The sequence below is a fragment of the Miniopterus schreibersii genome (assembly GCF_964146895.1).
Source record: "Miniopterus schreibersii genome assembly, chromosome: 15".
Taxonomy (NCBI): Eukaryota; Metazoa; Chordata; class Mammalia; order Chiroptera; family Miniopteridae; genus Miniopterus; species Miniopterus schreibersii.
In genome coordinates this window covers 13,103,520-13,122,675 of record NC_138115.1, presented here as the reverse complement: position 1 = coordinate 13,122,675, position 19,156 = coordinate 13,103,520, and the positions used below count along the sequence as shown (strand labels likewise).

Sequence of the window (19,156 nt, the reverse complement as noted above, 5' to 3'; positions counted from 1 at the left end):
ACAGGTCACTGAGGTCACACCTTAGGCCCTTGCTAAGGATGATGACCCAGTTCATTCAGCAAATAGTAATGCCCTCTCATTACCCAGCCTCCTGCTAGGCAGGAACCAAGCTCACCTGGATTCCAGCATCATCCTTCTAAGGGTGCTACGAGGGACAGCCTGCCCTCCTCAGTCCAGCCTCTATAACAGCCAGGACTGGCGGAATGCCCTCCCTGGGAAGGCTCATTCACTTGCCAATACTCTCCCCCGCCCCCATACTCTGGAAATGAAAATCAGAAGTCTCCTCTGGGCTTCTGGTTGCCCCTGGGGTCCGACTTGGAAAGCAGTCACAAGATGTGGCCATGCTCATAGCTGCCTGGGCAGTGCAGGTGCCTTTGAAGGGGAATTTCAAGGTGCTGGACTTCTTTACTGCTCAGGGGCTTTCCCACTGCCTTCAGCCAAACTTCAGATGTAAGTTAAACATGAATGCAGAATTTAGGCCCCTTACTTTCCAAGACTGGGTATTGATCTCAGGACAATCACAGGTTGGTAAGTTAATTACATTGTTCTAAAATGATGGATTCGATTCCTGGTCAAGGGCACGTACCTGGGTTGCAGGCTAGATCCCTGGCCCTGGTAGGAGCACATTCAGAAGACAACCAATTGATGTGTCTCTCTCACATCAATGTTTCTCTCTCTCCCTCTCCCTCTTCCTCCTTCCCTTCCAACCTTCCAGTCTCTGAAAAATCAATGAAAAAAATATCCTTGGGTGAGGGTTCATAAAATGATGGATGCACATTGTAACATCCACAAATATAAGCCTTCTGCTTTGGGGGACTTCCTGTACTAGATGGAGAAGTCTTTTATTAAAATTAGCAGTTCCTTGGGTCTGTTTCAGAAATGTTTGCTGAAATACTGTTTGGCCAGGTTTGGGTGCATTTTTTTTTTTTAAACTCTTAGTGTTCTCCCTGTCTCTTCCCCCTCCCCACCTCTCACCCCATCTGCTTCATCACTCATTTCCGTCTCACATCCATCTGTCTGTCTCTATCACCGCCACACACAGGCACACACAGACACACTGCCCCCTAACAGCTGGAAGCCTGACGCATCTGATCCTTCATCTTTAAATCTTCCAGCATCACTCCTTTAACCCTACAGACTGGTCTTTGTCATCATCCACTTCTCCCTCCCCCTCCCATTTCCCCCCAAATCCGATGATGTTCACATGACCCCTCCTTCATTCCCTGAAAGAAGGAAAAGAGTAGAAGGATTTAGGAGGGGTGGGAGTGGTCCCTGATTGGGCTGTGGAGATGTCCTCAAATTACCATCGGCCATGGCAGAGCCAAGGGAGGCAGGGCTGAGGTTGCTGTGCTGATACCTCCAGCTGTCATGGGCCCACGGTTGCTGCTCTCTGGGCTGGAAATACCAGGATGTGGGCCTGGGGTTGCCTGTGCCTGTGATAGGATGAAGGTCTTGGGTGACCATAGAGGGAGAGGACATCTGATGGCTCCTTTCAGCAACAGGACAGCCCCTCTCCCTTGGCTCCTAGAGGAAACTTTCCTTCATTGGTTTCTGGATCGTTGGTCCCTAAACCCTCAAAGCAATGACTAAGAACTTTAAGGCACACCTAAGAGGCAGCCAAGCTCCTCGGGGGATGGAAGAAGGGGCAGACAGTGATACTAAAGTGACAACCCCAGTGGCACAAGGTCAAAGCTGGCTGGGGGTGAGGAAGTTGCTGAAGGGCAACTATTAAGGGGGAAATAAGAATACATCCTCTTACCACATCTCACAGAGCCACAGGTGATTCCATAACTCACAGATTTTCTGATTTTAGGAAGGTATTATGGTATGTATACTACATAAGACCCCCAGTAGGGTCTGGGACCACCTTATATGATCAAATGTATTGTTAAAGAGCAAAAATTCAACCAAGTATGAAGATCGAATTGGCTTTATTAAGTGATTCTAGCAACTAGAGTGGTGCTCTGATGAGTTGTACAAAATGGGAGGTTTTTATAGGCAAAAAGAGGGTAGGATTAAGACGTTAAAAGGGTCAGGGCACATGCCTGGGTTGCGGGCTCAATCCCCAGTCAGGGGTGTGCAGGAGGCAGCCGATCAATGACTCTCTCATCATTGATGTTTCTATCTCTCTCTCCCTCTCCCTTCCTCTCTCTGAAATCAGTAGACATATTGAGAAGAAAAAAAAAAAAAGAAGTTAAAAGGATGGATTATTTCAGGCAAGGACACCTTCCCTGAGGGGAAGACTGGGAGTCTTATCAGGCAGATGACCTCACTATCTGTTTTAAAAAATATATTTTTTTATTGATTTCAGAAAGAGGAAGGAAGAGGGAGAGATAGAAACATCAATGATGAGAGAATCATTGATCGGCTGCCTCCTGCACGCTCCCAACTGGAGATCGAGCCCATAACCCGGGCATGTGCCCTGTCTGGGAATCGAAGGGTGATCTCCTGGTTAATGGGTCAATGTTCACCCACTGAGCCACATGGGCCAGGTGAACCTCACTATCTTGATCAGAAAATTAGACTAATTTGCTTAAAACCCCACTCCTGGGAGAGGTTGAAACTGCAATTTGGTTAATTATTAAGTTTTGGTTTCATGACCTGGCTTAGCAAAAGTGACTCCATTTTAGCCTGTTGTTTCTTTTTAAAACAGTATTATATTTCTGCTGTGCACTGTGTGAATATCCACAGTAAATGGGACAAAAGCTATAAAAAGCTTCACCTCAATTCACATTAAGCATTGGCACCAGATGAAGAAAAATTTGGTTTTCAGATTTTTCTTGGATTTCAGGATTGCAGATAAAGGATGCTAAGCTTGCATTCCCTGTTCCCTCTCCTCTGCCTTAGGAGGTGTCAACTTAAAATGTCCAGATCTATAGAGAATTTCTATAAGAATTTATTTGAGCTAAGAGTGATGACAATTACCTGGAAGCAAGATCTCAAATGTTCCCCGGAATGGCAGTGTGCAGTTTCTTTTATGCATTTGGAACTAAGAAGGGAACACAGGACAATTACATGAAGGTAGGAGAAAGCAAGGGGGAGGCATCAAATTACAGGATAGTTAACAATTTTATGTGCTCTCTTGAGGGTGGTTCTGCCTTCGAGGGGTATTACTTCTGGCATTTCAAAGGTATGTTAACCCAGATGCATAAGAACAGGGCTTGCTTAAAAACTTTTCTCTAAAGAAGTTATAGGCCTGTGGCATAACTACCCAGCATGACCTGCCCAGTTAGAAATTTATGATCAGATCACCTTGTGAGGTTACTTTCTCTTTTTCATCCACGGAGGTGACTTTTTTTTTTTTTTTTTAATTTATTGATTGAGAGAGAGAGAGAGAAAGAGAGAGAGAGAGAGAGAGAGAGAGAGAGAGAATGATTTGTTGTTCCACTTATTTATGCATTCATTGGTTACTTCTTGTATGTGCCTTGACGGGAGATCAAACCTGCAACACTGGCATATCAGGACTATGTTCTATCCAACTGAGCTACCCGACCAGGACATGCACCCCGACCAGAGCTGGGGATCAAGCCTGCAACTGAGTTATGTACCCTTGGCTGTAATCGAACCTGGGACCCTTTAGAAGGTGGGCTGATGCTCTTAACCAGTGAACCAAACTGGCTAGGGCTAAGATAAAGTCTTGAAAAAGAGTCTGTTCTTTCAAAGTAGAAGGTCTGCAGATGGGTGTGGTACACAGCTCCCTCTTGTGACCATAAGGAACAAGTGCTGATTTTTATTTAACTTTTATAAAAGTGATGCTGTCACATTAAAATATTAAAATAAATGCTGAAAAAATGTGAGCATCTCCTCCTCATTCCAAACAACCCCACCCTTCCCCCATCACTCCCCTGGGACTCCTACTACTAGTGCACACATACATATGAATAAATTGTTGGTTTATGTGTGTGTTTTTTAAGTCTTTTTTTTTTATGTTTTAGAGAGAAAGGGAGAGGGAAAGAAACATCAATGCGATCAGCTGCCTCCTGCACATCCCCTATTGGGGATCAAGCCCACAACCCGGGCATGTGCCCTGATTGGGAATCGAACTGACAATCTTTTGGTGCGCAGGATGAAGCCCAACCAACTAAGCCACACTGGGCAAGGTTTTCTATTGTTGTTTGTTTTTTAACATAAATGAGGTTATGTTGGACATTACCGTTGCTCACCCCACCCATTGCTTACCCTTTTCACTTGCTACTGTATCTTGGGGCTCTGATAGGTCAGAACCCACAGATCCCACAGGTTCCTGTAATGGGGATGCAGAGTCCTACAGAGAAAGTGAGGGCGTGGGGTGTGGATCTCTTTGTAGGGAACCCACTGAATCCCTAGGAGAGAATCTCTGAATTTTAAGAAAGGATCTTAGACCCCTCCAGAAACAGGCTGCTTAAGTGTACAGGTGGTTATCCTCTCCCCAAAGTCTCCCTTCCTGGGGTCCTGGGGCCTTTTTAAGGAAGAGGTTTCTAAGGAAAGGCTCCTCAATTGTTTAAATACATTTCAGAAGTGCTGGATGAGTTGAAGTTAAATAGCCTGGCTCTGGCTCCAGCTCCAGCCCCAACACAAGCAGGGGAATGACTTTGCAGGAGTAAAAACATCCTCCGAGGGCAGCCAGGGAGGCGGAGAGGGCCAGGGCATCCTGCTGCTCCCCTGGCTGATGGGGATGGTTTGGACTTACCAGCCTGGGCAGGTACTTCTGGTCTATTTTACCATTAACTGGTGAGCTGCCCTCAGTCCCTGTTGGCAGTGGGAGCTGTCGATATCCTTCCCTGGTCCCCTTTATTGACTGCTGCACCCAGCCCCCACTTGCTGCAGTGTTGGCTGCAAAGGGTCACAGCTGCTGCCTTCCCCCAAAGAACCGCCCTCAGATGACTGGAAATCCTGAGATTTTATGCCTCATTCTCTTCCTCTCACCTCCTACGGTTGCCAGATAAAATACAGGATGCCCAGCTAAATTTAATTACAGATCAACGAATACTTTTTTAGTGTAAGGATATCCTATTCATTGTTTATCTGAAACTCAAATTTAACTGGGCAACCTGTATTTTTTTTTCTTGCTAAATCTGGCAGCCCTACAGCTGGCAGTCAATGACTGACTGAGGGGAGCATGAAGGCTTGGGCCCCTCACCTCCAAGGCTGGAAGCTTTCTCCTATCATTTATGCTCCAGGGCTCCCATGAGAACAGGCTGAAACTAGACTTCAGCTGAACCCACATCTTTGCTTAACTTCTTCCCCTGCCCTATCCTGCTTCCCTCCTCCCTCATGGGTTTCTCAGGAGAGCTGCCCCCCCCCCCCATCACTTCCATGGGGATCCTTATCTCAGGCTTGGCTTCTAGGGACCTGGAAAAACGGCTTGCTTGTCAAAGCTTCCTGTTTGGTGATAATGTTCAAGGTTGCCTCAAAGTTTTCCTGGACCAAAGTTTGTGTGCCCGATGCTTCAAAAGGCCAAAACTCAAAATGTCAGTCTGGAATAAAGAAAGGTTTGTTGATCAGGAAGATGGGACACCTAATATGCCTCAAATTCATCTTGCTCACCGGACTTAGTTAAGGGTTTTTAAGGGATTGGGGGGTACAGGTGTGCAAAAGCACTGGCGGGGCAAGTTTTAACTGGAGAACCTTGGAACTTGGCCATTTATGGTAAAGGGGTGTCAACACTGGATTCCCTGGACAACAGACCCTTGGTTTCTGAAAGGGTTCTGGTGTCTATGTCCAGGCCCTTTGGTTCCATGTGTGTATGTGAGTGTGTGTGTGTGTGTGTGTGTGTGTGTAGGGGGAAACTTTGGTTCCAGGTGCAGCTGGAGGCCAAATTTCTCTCCTATGCGCATGCCCCACCTGCATGACTTGAGGTCTTGGTCTGTTGTCTCTGAATGGGCAACTGACTCCACCCAATGTAATGCTGGGCAACTTTTATAAAGACTGAGCCAGCCTTGTGTATTTTAATTTGGAGTAATGTTAAGAGATATCATTAAGAAGGGAAAGCCTCCCCCTACCATATTACTGGGGGACACAAGAAACTTACACCAGTGGTTGCTCAAGAGGAAGGTGTGGGAGACTTACTCTTCATTGCTTATCTCTTTATACCATTTGAAATGTATGCTGTAAGCCTAAAGTATCTATTCAAAAAATAAATAAAATTTAATTGAAAAACAAGTCACCTGACTACTATTTATCATTCAAAGCTATCCCTCTTATCCCAAACTCCAACAGCACTGAGAGAATTCAGGCAGTTTGGAAGGCCCTTCATTTTCAGGGTTTGTTGCAAGACAGTCAAAATTATCCAAGTTCTTTGAAGTCCAAAATACATAAGCTGCTCTGGGTTTTCCGGGCTGCAGCCTGGCATGACGGGTTTGCCAGGCAGCTAGTTTAGGGAACTCTCTCCCATTCCAGAGTGTTTCCTGGGTGCCAGACACTTTACAACAACTATTTATTCCTCAAAACTCTGAGGGAGATACTACTGACCTCTCCGTGTGACAGGTGAGGAAGCTGAGTAAGTGGCAAAGGATGGATCTGAAGTGAATTTGGGCAGCTTCCGAAACCCAAGCTCTTCTGAGGAAGAATATGCCGCTGTCTCTGGGTCTGTGTTGATTTCCTCCACCGCTCCCTGAATCTGGAAGGAGTCCTGTCTCCTCTCTGAGGGGGAAAGGAAGGGGAGCAGAAGCTGCAGGCAGGACTGGAGAACATGGCCACAGCCAAAGACTAAAGCTTCAGGAAACAGCAGACAGTGGGGTTTTGAGAAAATAAATGAGACAGAAGGTGCCACCTGGCTCAGGCTCAGCTGTGCAAGGCAACTGTCCCCAATGTAGGCAAAATCAGCACCCCCAGTTATAAACTACCGCATTCAGCAACTAGGTGGTGAGTGCCAAGCACTGGAATGCAGCAGTAAGCCAAGGCAGACAAGGTCCCATCCTCACTGGGCTTACACTCAAGATTTGGGAGCCCAGCCTCTTGCCATGTACCACAGGATCATGGTGACGCGGTGCAGCGCGGCCTGCACCACCGCTTACCACTGTGTGATTTGGGGCAAGTAACTTAGCCTCGTGTGCCTCAGTCTCCACCTGTGTAAAATGGGTCTGATCATGATCACCACCTTAGGGTTGTTCCATGAAATAACATACGTCAAGCTTTCCATGAGATAGCGTGTCAAGTTTTTCGCAAAGTGCCTGTAACTGAATCAGCCCACCCTTGATCAATATGAGCTGCTCCTTTTAAATACAAGCCCCACGTTTCATGAGAACAGAAGCCCTGCGTCACGGCTGTTCACGGAGCGCCCAGGACCTAGCACATCCGTACCAGGGGCACGGCCGGGACTCAACGAGCCAATGCACGGACTGGGGGCTGAGGGCCACGGAGTCACCGCGAGCGAGCCCTGTCGCCTGACAGAGGAGACGCTCGGCAGGAGAGACGCCAGAGACAGATCTGCTGGATAGTGAACGACTGTGGAGCCCGAATAAACACTCCCGGAGTCCCGACCCCACGCAGGGATTTGCACTCACGGCCTTTCCCGAAGCGGGCACCAGAGGGCACTGAGCTCGCCCGGCCCGGCTCCCGACCCGGACGCACGCCCGGGTCCTCGGGCCTCCGCGCGGTGACGTCACAGCCGCGCCGAGCCGTCACGCATCCGGGGGCGGGGCAGACGGAAGCCGAAACTCAGCAGCCCCGGAGTTTCCGGGGCCCAGGCTCTGGCCTCTGCAGAGGAGCTCGGGGCCCTGGGGGATCCTTGCAGTGAACCGCAGTGAGGGAGGCGGTGGGCTAGTCCGTCGGAGAGCGGGTAGGCGGGAGCCCACAGCAGAGCCGCCGTTTCCCGGGAGCGGGCTCGGTCGGCCGCGCCGGTGACGCAGATACGCGACCCAGGCCGCATGCGCCAGGCGGGAGCGACGGCGGGTGGCAGGTGGCGGGTGGCCGGCGGCCGGCTGCGCGGGGTTGGCCCAAGTCCCTCTCCGCTTCGGCCCAGGACGCGGCGGGCGGTGGGCGAGGCCCGGCTGCGCACCGCCCCGGGCCCCTGCGGGCCTCTGTACAGCGCGGCCGCGGAAGCCGAGGGCGGCTGCGGGGACTGAGCCGGACCACGCGTGCAGAGCGCATGCGCTGGGCGTCAGGTGGGCGCTACCTGCACAGCTGATGGTTGTCGGGGGAAGTTGAAAACGACCCAAGTGCTTTTTTTAAAAAAAATCACTGATTTAGTCCAAACATTGCATGTTGAATGCCTACCGTGTGTGACGCCCCGTTTTACGCTTTTGGGAAACAACGGGCAAGGCAGATCTGTTTCTTGTGGAGTGTACGTCCTGCAGGGGCGGCGGGGGTGGATGCAAGGCACGAGTGAATTACTTAGGCTTGCTCCAGGATGGAGGTGCTGTGAGGAAGGAGTGAGCGGGCGCTTGGGGGGGTCCTGCTGGATGGCCGCTGGACCAGATCGAGGGGTGAGATTTGAGCACAGCCCCGAGGGAGGGAGGGAGGGAGGGAGGGAGCCTTGAGGCTGCTGGAGGAAGGGTATTCCCAGCGTGCGGAAAGGCTGGGAGCGAGGCCCGGAGGCGCGAGCGAAACGTGCGTGAAGGGCGGGGAGGCCTCTGTGGTGGAAGGGATTGAGCGGGCGGGGGCAGGGGTGGCAAGACATGAGGGACTTTGGCGTACTCGGTGAAACGGGAACCACTGGAAGGTTTTGAGCCGAGGAATGGCGTGGCTTGAATGGGTTTGAAAAGGTTCACTCTGGCTGCAGTAGAGGCTAGTTTGGGAAGGGAAGCAGGGAGAGCTATTACTAACAGATGAGTTAAAGAGCATCTCTGCAGCCATTAAAATGGCTAACTTTAAAGATGATGATGACAATGACTGTCGAAGTGCTCACACTTTTGTGGTGAGCCTGGTAAATATGGGCTTCCCAAGCTACAACCTTTTTTTTTTTTTTTTTTTTAATATATCTTTACTGATTTCAGAGAGAGGAAGGGAGAGAGAGAAACATCAGTGATGAGACAGCCGTCATTGATCTTGCTGCCTTCTGCACGTCCAGACTGGGGATCGAGCCTGCAACCGGGGCATGTGCCCAATCGGGAGTCTAACCGGGACCTCCTGGATCCTAGGTCCATACTCTACAGCTGAGCCACCCCTGCCCGGCGAGCGTCAACCTTTTAAATCTCAGGATAGCCTGTAGAGGGCAGTGTTTTCAATGACCCTGAGGCTCAGGCCAGTTCAGCCAGAGGTGACAGCTCAACACTTGCTTCTTTTTTTTTTTTTTTAATATATCTTTATTGATTTCAGAGAGAGGAAAGGAGAGAGAGAGAGAGAGAGAGAGAGAGAGAGAGAGAGAGAGAGAGAGAGAAACGCCAATGATGACAAGTCATTGATCGAGCCTGCAACCCGGGCATGTGCCCTGACCAGGAATCGAACCCCGATGGCCTGGATCCCAGGTTGACGCTCAACCGCTGAGCCACGCCCGGCCGGACAACACTTGCTTCTTAAGTCTTTTTTTAAAAAATGTACAGTTTATTGGCATTAACTACACTCACAACTATCTCCGCTATCCATTTCCAGAGTACTGTTTTAAATCTTCATTGTTATTGGCATCCTAAATCCCAGGCCCAGTCTCATTCCCCTACCTCAGGCAGCCATCTCCATTAAGGCAGAAATGCCTAAAAAATACCTATCATGTGCCAGGCAATGAATGAAATAATTGAGGGTTCTGTTCTCCCTGCCCTTCTAGTCAGGGGAGACTAGTGATTGGGAAAGAAGCACCAGGTAACCATTGCTGCAGTCCTGAAACCAAAGATACTGTTGAACATATAGGCCTAACACGTCCACCGTTCATTCAATTATGTATTCAATAAGTGTTGAGTACCTACTCTGTGCTAGACATTGTAAGTATTCATGTTTGTTGAATGGTTAGTTGGATGTAGCTCCTTGACCCTGACTTCTCATTTTCTCTGGTGGTTATTATTTGAGAGTGGTTGGAATGGCCTGGCCCACAGAGGTTTTGGCAAATGCTGGTCTATAGCTTTGTTACTTTCTATAAGTCCCTTTCCTTGTTTGGGCCTCAGTTTCCTGGTCCCTTTAGTTGGGGAACCATATGTTAAACAAATGGATAGTGTTAAGAGATTGCATAACAAGAGAACCTAACTTAGAACAAGATGTCAAAGAAGGCCTCCCTGAAGAGGTAAAGCTCCTGGAAGAGGTGACCTCTAAGCTAAAATCTGAAGGATGAATAGGAACTGTCCAGAGGCACAGTGAGGTAGTAGTGGAGCCAAGGACAGGGATTCTCTACGTGGAGATTGGCATGTTCTGAATTCTTGAGAGTTTCCTATCTGTGAGAGAGAGCATTGGGTGCCCATTCCAGGAATTCCTTTTCTCAACCCCTTCTGTTTAAGCTCCATTTTTCTTGGGGCTCCCAAATAGACGGGTGCTGACCTAGCCTCTGGACAAATTCTGAGAGAATTTGCAGACCCCCCAGCATGGGAGGGGACAGCAGAACTACCTATCACCTCTCCTCCTGTTCATATTCTGTGTTGACTGGCAGTAAACAAGAAGAGGGCCTTCAGAGCCCAGGTTTTACTCCTTTTTGCTTTTACTTTTTTAAAGTTAAGAGGCTTACCAGAGTGGTCTTGAGGGCACTCAGGAGTGGTTGGAATCTCTGGATTCCCTCTTTGGCAGTTGTTACCTATTTTTGCCAAGTCTCAATGTCCTTTTCTCAAAAATGGGAATAATAATAGCTTTTACCTCATAGGATCATTTTGAATACATGACAAGGTGTGTGCAGCATTTAGCAGAGCTGGGTACTGAGTAGGGAAAATATTCAGCAGAATTATGTTATTAGAGTTTAATAAGAACACCATAGTCCGGCATATTATAAAATATAGAAATGTCCTTTGTGTCTGCATGAGTAACCTTAGTTTGACCAAAATTGAATGAGTTGGTGTCCTTAGGAGTTCTTTTACAAAATTGAATAGGTAGCTCTGGCCGGTTTGGCTCAGTGGTTAGAGTGTTAGCCCAGGGGCCAAAGGGTCTTGGGCTCGATTCCCTGTCAAGGGCACATACCTTGGTTGCAGGCTTGATTTCTGGCCCTGTTCAGGGCCCATGCGGGAAGCAACCAATGGATGTGTCTTTCACATCCATGTTTCTGTGTCTCTGTCTCTCTCCCCCTACCCCCTTCCTCCTTCCCTCCCTCCCCTCCATTTTCTCTCTAAAAGAAAAATAAGAGAAAATAGGTCAAATTCTCATTGAAAAAGTGAAAAATAGCATGTACCTTGGTAATTTCTAACCCTCTTGACTCTTAATGTAGGTGTAATCAGCATTGGAAAGGATGCCAGCCCCAGCTGTCACGTATGAAAGAATCGTTTACAAAAATCCCTCTGAGCACCACTACATGAAAGTTTGCCTGTAAGTTCAGTCTCCTAACTTCTATTTTTATTATTTTTTAAATGAATCTGAATAGCACGAAATTTAATACAATATATTTTTTTCTTTTTAATGTTTTTTCAGAGAATTTCAAGATCATGGGGTTGCACTGAATGCTGCACAGTTCAAGCAGCTGCTTATTTCAGCCCTGAAGGACCTGTTTGGGGAGGTATGGAATCACTTGGTGGATTGAACACTCCTAAGATCTTTGTAATAAATTCTGAAATAACACTTTTCTGAACATTTTAAACTTTAAAACCATATTTGAAATTTCAGAAGCAGACTTTCAGAAATGATGAATTTTTGGTAGGTGTGTTCTAAAATGTTTTCTTTTTGACAACGAACTCGTTAGACAAATGTTTATTTTAGTGCAGTGCTACTCAAAGTATGGTCGAGACCAACAACCTACAAACTGGGTTTTTTTGCCCATTTGAAGATTTGTGGCTCACAGTAGAATGTAAAGCAGCACACAACTTCCTTTACTGAGAAAGTCTCCTTATGAACAAAACTGAGCTGAACTAAATAGTTCAGCTGATACTGTTGATTTACTTTCTGATCCAGCTCCTTATGTTATTGCAGACCAGCACTTTGAGCAGTACTGTTTTAGCATTCACTTGAAAACAAGTAGAATTTTGAGAGAGAACTAAGACAGTTGATTTTCAGGAAGTTCTTTCTTTTTTTAGAATAGTTTATTGATTTTTTAGAGAGAGAGAAAGATAGAAACATTGATGTGAGAGCACAACGTGGATTGGCTGCCTCCTGCACACCCCTCCCCACCCCCACCTGCGGATGGAGCCTGCAACCCAGGCACGTGCCCTGGACCAGGAATCGAACCACACCTCCTTGTGCATGGGATGATGGCCAACCAACTGAGCCACACTGACCAGGGCGGGAAGTTATTTCTTGATTCATATATTCTATCAAATCAAAATCTGCTAAGCACCTTATCAAAATTAAAGACTTTTATTCCACAAAACACTCAGTTAAGAGGACGAAAAGACAAATTACAGACTGAGGGAAAATATTTGCAAACCACATACCTGACGAAGGACTAATATCTAGAATGTATAAAGAACTCTCAGAACTCAATTAAAAGACCAAATGATACAATTAAGAAAATGGACAAAAGACATTTCACTCAAAAGAAAACGATGTACAGTTAGAAAAGAAGCACATGAATGAAAGACATTCAACATCATTAGCCATTGGGGAAATGCACATTAAAAACACAGTGATCCCTGGCTGGTGTCGCTCTGTGGTTAGAGCAGCCTGAGCACCAAAAGGTGGAGGTTCGATTCTAGCCAAGGGCACATACCTGGGCTGCAGGTTTGATCTCTGGCCCCATTCGGGGCATGCACAGGAGGCAACAAATTGGTGTGTCTCTCTCGCATCAGTGGATGTTTCTCTCCCTCTCCTTTCCTCTCTCAAAGTCAATGAAAAAATCTTAAACAAAAGTAAAAAAACACAATGAGCCCTGGCCTAGTAGCCCAGTTGGTTAGAATCGTCTAATACACCAAAGTTGTGGATTCAAGCCCCAGCCAGAGCATACACAAGAATCAACCACTGGATGCATAAATAAGTGGAGCAACAAATCGATGTTTCTCTTCCCTCCACACTCCTTCCTCTCTCTCTCAAATCAATTAAATTTTTTTAAACATAATGAGATATCACTGCACACCTAGCAGAATGACTGAAATAAAAAATAGTGATAACACTAAATGCTGGTGAGAATGCAGAGAAATTGAATTACTCATACATTGGTGGTGGGAATGGAAAATGGTACAGCCTCTTTGGAATACAGTTTGGCAATTTCTTTTTTATTTCTTTTTTATTTTGAGAGTACCTTTATTTTTTAATTTTTTATTTTTTAAAAATATATCTTTATTGATTTCAGAGAGAGGAAAGGAGAGGGAGAGAGAGAGACAGAAACATCAATGATGAAAGAGTCATTGATCAAGCCCGCAACTGGGCATGTGCCCTGACCGGGAATCGAACCCCGATCGCCTGGATCCTAGGTCGACGCTCAACCGCTGAGCCACGCCAGGCCGGGCGAGAGTACCTTTATTAAAGCTGGGGGCAGTGAAACAAAGAAGAGCCTAGGACAGAAGAAGCAACAGGAGAGGGACTAGGTGGGGCTGCCTTGGCTCTCTAGAAATGTTATAGAAAAGAAATGAAAAGAAATGAACCTAGGTGGGGCTGCTTTGGCTCACTAGAAAGTCAGAGAAAACACAGCCTTGGAGATAGGTTCAGAGGGTTAGCCTGGGACCAGCTGCTGCTGCCCGTTGCTCCCCTGGTTGCAAGTCTTGTAGAGTTTAGGAGATGCGTGCCTGAGAGGGAAGAAAGGCCTGAGTGTGTCCCCAGGAGGGAGAGCGTGCCGGCATTTTCTTGAACAAACTAAACATGTACCTACCATACAACCAGCAGTTGCACACTGAGCATTTATCCTAGAGAAATGAAAACAACATAGCCACAAAAACTTGTATGTGCATGTCCATAGCATCTTTATTACTAAGAGCCCAAAAGTAGAAATAGGCCAGATATCCTTTGTGGGTAAATAATTAAACTATAATACATGCATATCATGGAATATACTCTGTAATAAAAAGGAACAAACTAGTATATCGATACACACAACAACTTGACCTAATCCTCAGAGAATTATGCTAAGTGAAAAAGCCAACTCCAAATGGAATGGATGGAGGATTTCATTTATATAATACTCTTGAAATAACATAATTATATAATGTAGAGAAAGATTAGTGGTTGCCTGGGGTTAAGCATGTGGAGGAGAAGTAGGTGTGGCTGTAAGGGGGTAGAAGGAGAGGGTCTGTGGCAGTGGTATAGTTCTTTATTGTAGTGGTTACATGAAACTACCTATGTGGTAAAATTGCATAGAACTGTGCATTTGCACACACACAAGCAAACAGATGTGAGTGCATATATAACTGGTAAAATCAATGAACTCTGGTTTATCTATTTCAGTTTCTTGGTTTTGATATCATACTATAGTTATACAAGATGTTAACATTGGGGGAGGCTGGGTAAAGGGTACACGTAACCTTCCTGTACATTTTTTTGCAATCTCCTGTGACTAATTTTTGAAAATCAAAAGTTTAAGAAAAAACTCGGGGTGGTGAACATACAATATAAAGAGAGAATGTATTATAGAATTGTACACCTGAAGCCTATATAATTTTATTAACCAATGTCACCCCAATAAATTCAATAAAAAATAAAATAAAGTGATTTTAAAAAGCTTAAGAAAAAAAAAATCTGTGTATCCTTTTCGTGTCAGGTATAAAACCTGGTTCCTGGGGCTATAGCTATAAACAGACCTGGCCTCTGTTTCACGGACTCATGGTCTTGGTTATGTTTCATAGGCACTCATGTTGAACAGTTAATGGCAGGAATGATGAGTATTATGAAAGAGGAAATATGTGGGTCCTGTATGTGAGGAAGCATAGCAAGTGGTTGAGCTTAATCCTGGGGATCTGGAAAGAACACTTTAAATAAAGACTTAGAGGGTGAAGAGTCATTAGCAATGTGAGTAATTCCAGGAAGGACATTCCAGGCAGGGGAGAGTTAGAAATAAGCAGGCCCAGTACTCCAGCACCATTCAATAAAATACTGCTGTTTTGGAGGAGAAAAGCAGTTGACAGGATTAGTTATTAGAGTTCTAGACTGATGAAGATAATAGTCTGCTAATAGCATTATTCTGTACATAGGTCGATGCTGCCTTACCCTTGGACCTGCTAACCTACGAAGAGAAGACTTTGTCAGCCATCTTGAGAATATGTAGCAGGTATGACAAACAGAACATTCCTAGTGTAACGGAGCAGAGAGACAGATGGGGAAATAGAGCAAAACTGCTCTTTTCTGAGAATAAGAAGAGCTTTGTCATTGTGAACTCTGAGCAGCTTTCGGAAGTTTAAACTTGGGAGAACATGAACAGTCACCTAGCAGGAGCTTACACCCTAGAGAGCAAAACGTGTTTTTGCTTACAACTGTGGGATGGTTACAAACTCAGAAATACATGTTTTAGAAACATTCCTAGTTGAGATTCATTTTATTCTCTGCCTATGATATATTATGCTTTAAAGATTTCTCTATTTTATTTATTTATTTATTTATTTATTTATTTATTTATTTATTTTACAGAGAGGAGGGGGGGAGAGAAACATCAATGATAAGAGAGTCACTGATTGGCTGCCTCCTCCTGCACGCCCCCTACAGGGGATTGAGCTGCAATCTCCTGGATCATAGGTCGATGTTCAACTGCTGAGCCACACCAGCCAGGTAGAAGATTTCTCATTTAAATTAGGTTTTTTGGCCCGGCCAGGTGTGGCTCAGTGGTTGAGCGTCGACCTAGGATCCAGGCAATCGGGGTTCGATTCCTGGTCAGGGCACATTCCTGGGTTGCGGGCTCAATTCCCTAGTCAGGGGTGTGCAGGAGGCAGCCAATCAATGACCCTCTCATCATTGATGTTTCTATCTCTCTCTCTCCCTCTCCTTTCCTCTCTCTGAAATCAATAAAGATATATTTAAAAAATAAAATAAATAAAAATAAATTAGGTTTTCCGGACCGTTACAAACAAAAGTACTAGGAATGTTGCAGGGACATATCTTTATGCTTTTTTAATTTTTCCACAGTGGTCTTGTCAAATTGTGGAGCTCTTTGACCCTGTTAGGATCCTATAAAGGCAAGAAATGTGCTTTCAGAGTGATTCAGGTAAAGACTATTTCTTCACATATTCCAAACAAGACTGAGTAGTGGATCAGACAGACTGCTTTTTAGTATGTGTTCATATTTGTGCTTGCGTAAGTCTGGTTTGGTTAACATTATCCAGCTTGGGGCAGGAAATCCAGGACTTCATTGCTTCTGGAAACATGATTCAGAGTACTTAGATATTAGATAGTGTGGGAGGAGTTTAGGGGTAAAACTTGGAACCTTGTGGAGAAGTCTTAACTTTTCATTTATTGCATAATGCCTAGTGTCTTAGTATTACAGTGCTTTTTCTGAGTTCATCATGACCACTTGTTTATCTAAAGCTACTTCTCAGGATGCTCTTTAAAATGCTATTATATCAACATGGCCTATCCTATAAACTTAGCATGTTTCTACATTGCTCTGTGTCTCAGTGTAATTTTCTCCTGATACTGTGTTAACATTTTTCTTTCTCTTTTAGGTTTCTCCCTTTCTCCTTGCATTGTCTGGTAATAGTAGGGAACTAGTATTGGATTGAATATTCTTCATTTTCAGAAACATCCCTCTGTTCTTAAAAGTACTTTTTGGAACCAGCATAATGTTTGAAGACTGAAGCAGGCTAAGAGGCCCCGTTGAAGGAATTTGAGGATGCTGAAGATGTTCCCAGTAATTTCCAGCCCTCATCTTTGGTGGGGTAGGCTTCAGAAGAGAATCTGCCTGAAGCAGCCAGTGCTAAGCAGGCAGCACTTTCAGCATATGCACATCCAAGTTGGAGACCGGGCTGAACTCAGCAGAACCTTCACACAGAGGGATGTGGTTGTCTTCTCAGAATTAACGGGGGATGTCAACCCTTTGCATTTAAATGAAGATTTTGCAAAACACACCAAGTTTGGAAAGACAATTGTACATGGAGTTTTGATCAATGGACTTATTTCAGCTCTCCTGGGTACTAAAATGCCAGGGCCAGGCTGTATATTTCTTTCCCAGGAAATTAACTTTCCAGCTCCTTTATATGTTGGAGAAGTTGTTGTAGCTTCAGCAGAAGTGAAGAGGCTGAAGCAGTCCATTGCTGTTATTGCTGTGTCATGCTTTGTAAGAGAAAGTGAAAAGACTGTTATGGAAGGCTGTGTTAAAGTTATGGTCCCAGAAGCTCCCAGTCCCTGAAATACGTGTTTAAAGATGCAAGGTCAGGCATCAGTGTTACTGTTTTGAAGAGCTTCTGAGGAAAATGGATTGCTGCTAATGGCCAGCAGCCCCAGCAGCCCGCATTGGGGGGGCAGCAGGTAGTGAGGTGTTCACATGTCCACTTTCCAATTTGGCCTTATGCTTCACACAGACTTAAGTGTATTTGTCATCTGTCTAGGTTTGTAAAACTGAAAAAATATTGGGAAAGTTATCATTTAGCTCAAAGTGCTACTTTTAGGATTTCAAACCTAGTTAAATTTGCATTTGGATAACACAAACCTACCTATGTCTGTATAGAATAAATTTCTCAGTGAATGTATAGCTAGCTAGCATTTAATTATTGAAGACAGCAGTACAAGTTGGGTCATCTTTGAACACCTGTCTTTTACCAGTAAATATTCTTAGGTACTGTTCTTCAGTTTGTGGGTCAGAGTTTTTATAATTTGTTACTGTTACACCAAGATGGTGTCTTGCTTAACCTTCAAGTGGTACTTGCCTTTCAGGTGGTTTTTCTCTTGTCAGAGAAAGATTTAGACTCATTTATGTAAATAAACCCTTGGTCTAATCTATAAAATGGGGGTAATAACACCTGCCACACATTATTGTTGGCGATGATAGATATAAATAGCAAAGCACAAGGCCTGCTGTGTAAACAGTAGCTCCTACTATTCATTCTCCCCTGTGAATGAGGTTAGAGGTTTTCCTGAGTTTAAAGCTAACTGGCCCACAGGTAAACAAGGCCAGTCCTTCAAGATGTCAGTCAGTTTTGTTATTCTAAACCTGGAAAAGATCTTGAGTGCAAAGTTTCTATTTTAGCAACCTAGATTGTTTTCTCCCTTGAAAATATTGTGAGTTTCCCCCTTTATGTAAATAATATATACTTATTGCTTAAAAAATTATAAGAAATAAAAAGTATAAGGAGGCCAAGTTCTTAAGAGTTGGGGGACATTGAAGAGAAAATGTGCCTGATATGTTAGTATTCAATGGTCATCCCCACCACAGCTAACCCTTTAAAGATAAGAATCTGTAGTAGAATATATATGTGGTCCATCTGTGCTCTGTGGCTTTAGATGGCTCTGGCCACAGCTAGATGCTTTGATCAGGAAGGTAAGATCAAGTGTAACTGGTTGGATTAACCCACATTTCCTGGAGAAAGGTTTTTCCTCCTGCTAGATCAGTAAATAGATTTTTATTTTTTTTACACTAAGGAGGATCCATTAAATAGAATATTTGATAGAATTATTCTAGTCACTAGGGGGCAGTGGTGTGTATAAAGTGAGTATTTTAAACCTGTTTAATATTGTACCATACTCTAGTTTGTGATTGAGATGAAAATAACCAAAATCAACGTGAGAAACAAGGATTCCATTCTTGTGCGTTTCTGAATGGTCAGCATTCACAGGCTCAGATCCACCAGGAAGAAGGCTTGCTGGTAGGTAAAACACTACACATGTTGATGGTTTGATATAACATTGAAAAAAATGGGGAACTTGCTCAAAATATGGACTTGAAGCCCTATTCAAATTCTACAGAAGCATTCCCTGTAGCTTCTCAGCAGTCCTGAAGTATGGAGTGTGATATTGTCATTAATACTAATAGCTACCGTTTATTTCTTTCAATACCTGATGAGCCAATTTTCTGCATTAACTAATCCTTTGAACAACTTTGTGAAGTTAAACATGTCCCATTTTATAGGCAGGGAAACAGACTTGCTGTTTGACTTGCCCAGGGTTATACAGCTAGTGTGCAGTAGAGCTGGGATTCAAAGGAGCCTGCCTGGCTCCAAAGCATTTCTTTTTTTCATCACCCTATGTGTCTTACACTGTTCCCATTACTAGAGCACTGTCAGTTTCTATAACAGTATCTTTTTATGTGGCATTAAAGTATTTGGAAACATCA

The 19,156-nt window shown here is 44.8% G+C and overlaps 3 protein-coding genes and 1 long non-coding RNA gene across 5 annotated transcripts in view; 3 read left to right on the top strand and 1 right to left on the bottom strand.

Moving 5' to 3' along the window:
* Positions 1 to 7,630, bottom strand: part of LOC308568175 — a 17,053-nt gene extending 9,423 nt beyond the window's left edge. The window contains exons 1-4 of the long non-coding RNA XR_014000447.1: positions 7,485 to 7,630; positions 6,451 to 6,621; positions 2,926 to 2,989; positions 587 to 718 (exon numbers count right to left, since the gene is read on the bottom strand). This is a non-coding gene — a long non-coding RNA (uncharacterized lncRNA). The remainder of the gene's footprint in view (positions 1 to 586; positions 719 to 2,925; positions 2,990 to 6,450; positions 6,622 to 7,484) is intronic.
* RPP14 (ribonuclease P/MRP subunit p14) lies at positions 7,604 to 19,156 on the top strand. 2 transcript variants are annotated; one of them, XM_081160779.1, is made up of 6 exons: positions 7,604 to 7,759; positions 11,252 to 11,349; positions 11,452 to 11,536; positions 15,093 to 15,169; positions 16,018 to 16,096; positions 16,554 to 19,156. In XM_081160779.1, the coding sequence occupies exons 2-6, from the start codon at positions 11,273 to 11,275 to the stop codon at positions 16,608 to 16,610; spliced, it is 375 nt and encodes a 124-aa protein (XP_081016905.1). In that variant the 5' UTR covers positions 7,604 to 7,759; positions 11,252 to 11,272; the 3' UTR covers positions 16,611 to 19,156. The 2 variants fall into 2 exon arrangements, with proteins under 2 accessions (XP_081016905.1, XP_081016906.1); XM_081160780.1 differs by having other exon boundaries at positions 7,618 to 8,084.
* On the top strand, positions 16,721 to 19,156 carry HTD2 (hydroxyacyl-thioester dehydratase type 2; the record flags this gene model as incomplete). Its single annotated transcript, XM_081160778.1, has 1 exon — positions 16,721 to 19,156. The coding sequence occupies one exon, from the start codon at positions 16,721 to 16,723 to the stop codon at positions 17,234 to 17,236; it is 516 nt and encodes a 171-aa protein (XP_081016904.1). The 3' UTR covers positions 17,237 to 19,156.
* The window catches only part of PXK (PX domain containing serine/threonine kinase like), a 73,887-nt gene continuing 73,340 nt past the window's right edge, over positions 18,610 to 19,156 (top strand). Inside the window, exon 1 of the mRNA XM_081160772.1 lies at positions 18,610 to 18,689. The gene's annotated coding sequence lies outside the window, so the exon portion shown is untranslated. The remainder of the gene's footprint in view (positions 18,690 to 19,156) is intronic.